This window comes from Calidris pugnax, unplaced genomic scaffold (genome assembly GCF_001431845.1).
Source record: "Calidris pugnax isolate Ruff unplaced genomic scaffold, ASM143184v1 scaffold98, whole genome shotgun sequence".
Lineage (NCBI taxonomy): Eukaryota > Metazoa > Chordata > Aves > Charadriiformes > Scolopacidae > Calidris > Calidris pugnax.
This window is the reverse complement of record NW_015090829.1, coordinates 1,603,373-1,608,074: the sequence shown is the minus strand read 5'-3', so window position 1 is coordinate 1,608,074 and position 4,702 is coordinate 1,603,373. Positions and strand designations below refer to the sequence as shown.

At 50.3% G+C, this 4,702-nt stretch overlaps 1 protein-coding gene across 1 annotated transcript in view; it reads right to left on the bottom strand.

Moving 5' to 3' along the window:
- Positions 1-403: 403 nt before the first annotated feature.
- Positions 404-4,702, bottom strand: part of LOC106887195 (SRC kinase signaling inhibitor 1-like) — a 6,181-nt gene continuing 1,882 nt past the window's right edge. The window contains exons 3-5 of the mRNA XM_014940624.1: positions 4,402-4,672; positions 1,532-1,627; positions 404-988 (exon numbers count right to left, since the gene is read on the bottom strand). Coding sequence (XP_014796110.1) covers positions 970-988; positions 1,532-1,627; positions 4,402-4,672 — 386 coding nt within the window. The 3' untranslated portion in view covers positions 404-969. The remainder of the gene's footprint in view (positions 989-1,531; positions 1,628-4,401; positions 4,673-4,702) is intronic.

Here is a 4,702-nt window from a genome sequence, read left to right as displayed (position 1 = left end):
CTGAGGGGAGACCTTATCGCTCTCTACAACTCCCTGAAATTAGGGTGTAGAGAGGCGGGGGTCGGTCTCTTCTCCCAAGTTACAGATGACAGGACAAGGGGTAATGGATTCAAGTTGCACCAGGGTAGGTTTAGACTGGACATTAAGAAACAATTCTTCACAGAGAGAGCGGTAGGGCATTGGAATAGGCTGCCCAGGGAGGTGGTTGAGTCACCATCCCTGGCTGTGTTTAAGAACCGTTTAGATGTGGTGTTGGGGGATATGGTGTAGGGGAGTACTTTAGAGTAGGGTGGATGGCTGGCCTCGATGATCCCGAGGGTCTTTTCCAGCGTAGATAATTCTGTGATTCTGTGATCATCACCCTCTTCAGTGACGCTGGGATGGGTCCAAATCACATCATCACTCCCCAGATACCCTTCATTTTTATTCACCGCAAAAAGACATCACGAAACGCCCAGACCCAGGGCTGGCCCCTTCCCCTCAGGTGGCTCCACCAACCAGCCACAAACCCGGGCTGGGGCAGCTATCGAGCAGCGTGAGACACAGACAAAAAGGCACCTGCAAAACAAACAACAAAGCCCAACTGGAATTCAGCAGCATCAATCAGAAGAGCACCCAAGAGAGTAGGGCAATGCCCTCCAACCGAGGGACAGGACAGGCGCTGAGCAACAGGAGGATCCCGGGAAAACAGCTCCGCTCGAAACACGACACAGCCTGCCAAAGCCAGAGCCATGCCGACGCTTCAGGTCCCTCTTCAGGCTGATCGAAGCCACCTGGAACACCTTCTCAGCCTAACAGTGAACCTCTGGCTGGTGCAGGAAAATGCCCAGCCCCTTCCTCCCAGCACAGTGAGATCACCCTGCGAGGGGCAGGAGCAGGCTGTGCCGTGACCAGAATGACGCTGAGGGACCCAGCGCTGCCGCTACAGCCCTGGCGCTGCTGCTGCTCTTCTCGCTCAGTCAATGCGGCTCAGAGGGAAGGGTAAAACCTTGAGGAATACAGGGCGCAACAAAGAAAAAAGCTCGATCATTCACTTTATGCTGAAAAGGTGTGCCTGTCTTTATACACATTCAATAAAAATACTTTTACCACAGAAGTGTCTGACTTTCCTTTAGCACTAATTAAGCTTGCACAGCTGTGCACTGATACCATCGCACTGTCCATCTCCAAAACACACAGTTATCATTTGACTATGGGGTTTTGGTGTCCGCTACCCAATGAGTAGTTTTTGAGTACTTTTATAAGCTACTCTAAAAAGCTTGTATCATGAAAATAAAGTCTGTTTCTTCTCAATATTTGCACTCCAACAAAGAGGTTCTTCACTCTTTTAGTACAAAATTATTTTCATGGTATCATTTAACTACAAAGTGCCCAGAAAGAGAAGATTATGCTTTCAGCAAGAGATAATAAGCAGAGGGAAGTAAGCTTTGCGTGGGCATAACATGCTCCAGAACAGACCTTATTTATGTTAACTTCAAAGTCCACACTACAAGGACCTTAGGAAAAATGCAGATGCACATCGCAGACGTACCTTGTACTCACAGAGCACTCCAGATCCTCTCCATCTGTCCTGTGCTGTTGCAGCAGAAAAAAGGATGACCCTGGAGCAATAGTGGCAGTTGACATTCTGCCAAGAAAGGAAAAAAACCTTTAGTGTAAAGCTGGGCAGGAATCTAAAGCTTCCTTCTTCTGTGAAGGTTCGCAAAGACCACAGCCAAGTGGAGGAAAAACTATTTGGCATCACCTCTGGCACAGCTGTGGATATGGGCCATTAGAGCTTTTGCATTTTTTAGACTACCCTGCCTTTTTTTGACCCACTGGCAGCTTCAGTTTCACTAGAGCCACTTTCCCAGATACACGCAGGTGACAGGCACAGATGCCTACCTACCTGTTCTCAAGCCTACGTAGAGCCAAGGCTTCCTCACCCTATACATCCCAAGTTGAATATTGTTGTTAAAAGGTAGAGCAATCCACCTGTCCTTGTAAACTGTCTCCTTGCAAAAAAGGAATTATTTTTTCCAAGCCATTTCTCCCAATGGACAAGAACTTTTCAAACTGCTGTCGCACCACCAAACCTGCTCAGGGTCCCTCACAGCTTTTGATTGCCCTGGGATTTACCAAGCGCATGCCCTGGTCTGTCCCCCAACAGCCAAAGCACAGCAGCTCCCAGAGCAAAGCGCAGCCCCCGTGGGTGCCCACACACACCCTGCTGTTTGATGGGGAGCCCCCAAGCGCAGCCACAGGCCCAAGGGCAGCTTCACCCGCACCCATTTCAGGGGATGTGGCTTCTGAAGCTGTAAACTGAACACCCCTTCTTGACACTTGGCCACATCAGGAGTGATCCATGAAGAGAACCCCACAAAAACACAGTAACGCTAATTGCAAACCCACAGCAGCAACAGCAGCAGCTTCAGAGACACTTGGGCCGGGAACAAGGGAGAAAAATAAAACAGCTTCATCCGGTGCACAGGAAAGCAGCAGGAGAAAAGGGTCAGCATTCACAGCCCTTACAGAAGACGGGCATTCTCCTTCCACTCCTAAACCTGTCCGTTAGATGTAAATATCGCAGCACTGCCATGGCCAGACTGAGGGCAGGAAACAACGGCCCTGCTGCCGGACACGTATGGAGCGGGACACATAGACAGAGGGACTTCTTTTGCCACACACAACTCTGAATTTCCTGAAAATTTATGTTTACCAAAACCAGCCACTTGGAACATACTGCCAAACAGCATTTGGCAATTCAGCTTTGATGCGTGTTTGACACAGAAAATTTTTTGGGAACTTGTGATTTGCTTCCTGCTGCTGCTGCTGTTCTTCCTTCAGAAATTCTACTTGTAGCTAAGTTATTCCCTACTGGCTCAAGCACTTACCTTCCTGGTACTACCAGCAGTTTTACACAGGCAAGTCACTTAATTGCTCTGCTAAAATTATCCAAATGAAAGCTGTTACAGCCATGAAAGAGGAGTGAAAAAGGAACCATCAGGCAGCAGAAGAGCTCTGCAGGCTGCCACGTGCAGTCAACCTTGCACCCTGTTTTGGAAACCACACACCCACCTACCCCCACAAAACAAACAAAGAGACACAACCCCCGGCATCTGGCCTCTTTTTTGTCCTCAGGAACTCATCCCTGTCTTGTCAAAGCAGGAAGCACAGACTATCTGTAACCCAAGGACACCTGCATGTGAGGAATACATGTCCAGAAATAGTCCCCATCTCTAAGAGTGGTGTCACTGTTGTGGTTTTAATAATCATAACTCAATTTGATTCACTGGCACATTTGGGAAGAAACTAATTAACTTTTAATTTTAAAGTCCTTGGGGAAAAAAAAAAAAATGTGTTGGAGACTGAAAAAACATTATGATTCAGAGCTCCCACCCGTGAGGGAGCTGTGGGGGGAATTAACAAAAGTGAAGATCAACAGCAGCATCATTCAGTGAAACTTGGCTTTAATTCTGATCGTGTCCTTAAGAGACCCTCCAAGTCTACCTCCTACGAAGGACAGGTCCTTTTCTGGAACGACAAACTTTTTTCACTTAAAAGTCGTAGAGTAAAGGCTCCTTGGAAAAATGTGGATTGAGCCCCAGCAAAACATGCCATCAACACTCTAATAAATCAATTAAAAAAGAATAAAAATCAAGTGATGCATTCATTTCCATCGTGTTTCATTCATTACATTTCTACTGGCACCTAGATGCTCAAAAATCAACTATACTGACACCACATACTAATAAAAATTGAGTTATGAATCCAATCTAAAAGGCTGTTTCCAAGTTGCCCGTAAAATTAGTAGGAACAAACAGAAGAGAAACACTTGACACTAAGGAAGGTCCCAGGCAGCTCTTAATTTATCTTAGGTGAAAGTTTGTTCTCTTACCCCAAACAAAGACATTCCTAACTACCAAGGGCCCAATTCGGGCAGGTGGCACGCTCCGTTAACTGCAATTCCTCATCAGCTTTTCCCCACTGGCAGCAAATTGGCCTTTTCCGCGGGTTGGACATGGAGCATCTGTAGCGTCCCTGAACTTGCAATCATTTCTCCCTGCGCCCCCAGCCCCACGCCTGCAGTTACCCGAGCAGCGAGCGGAACCAGCTCCGCAGGACCTCCCTCCCGCCCTGCAGAATGGGAACCTGGGAATAGGAGAGGAGAGAAATGACCCTGTTTGTAACACCTAGAAATGAGGACAAGCCAGGAGACCCCCACCCCTGCCCTCAAAATCAGGGCCGGGAAGGACCCTCCGCAGAGAGAGAGGGGCCTGGCATGGATTTCATTTTGATGCCTGTTCCCGAGCCCAAAGCCACGCGACTCCCTCTCTCAGCCCCGAAACCAGCCACACGAGCCTGTTTGCCAGCCCCATGAGAGCAGGACCTGGTCTCCGTGTGGGCCCCAAAGCAGCTCACCCTCTCTGCTTCCCCACTCCCTCCGCGTCCTCCCCGGGCCGTGCCGAGCGGCGGGGGGACCGAGGCCACCCCACAGCCCGGCACCCCCGGGGCCCCACGGCCAGTTTCGGGGAGCGCTGGGCGACTGCAGAGGGACCGGCCCCGCGCCTCTGCCGGGAGCGGCAGGGGCTGCCCGGCCCCGGCACGGAGCAGCTGCCGCGCCCGCCGAGGCTCCGGCCGGAGGATCTCACAACGCGCCCGCAGCCCCTCACCCGCCCCGGCGCGGCTCCCGCTGCCGAAGAACGAAACAACGCCGCCGCTC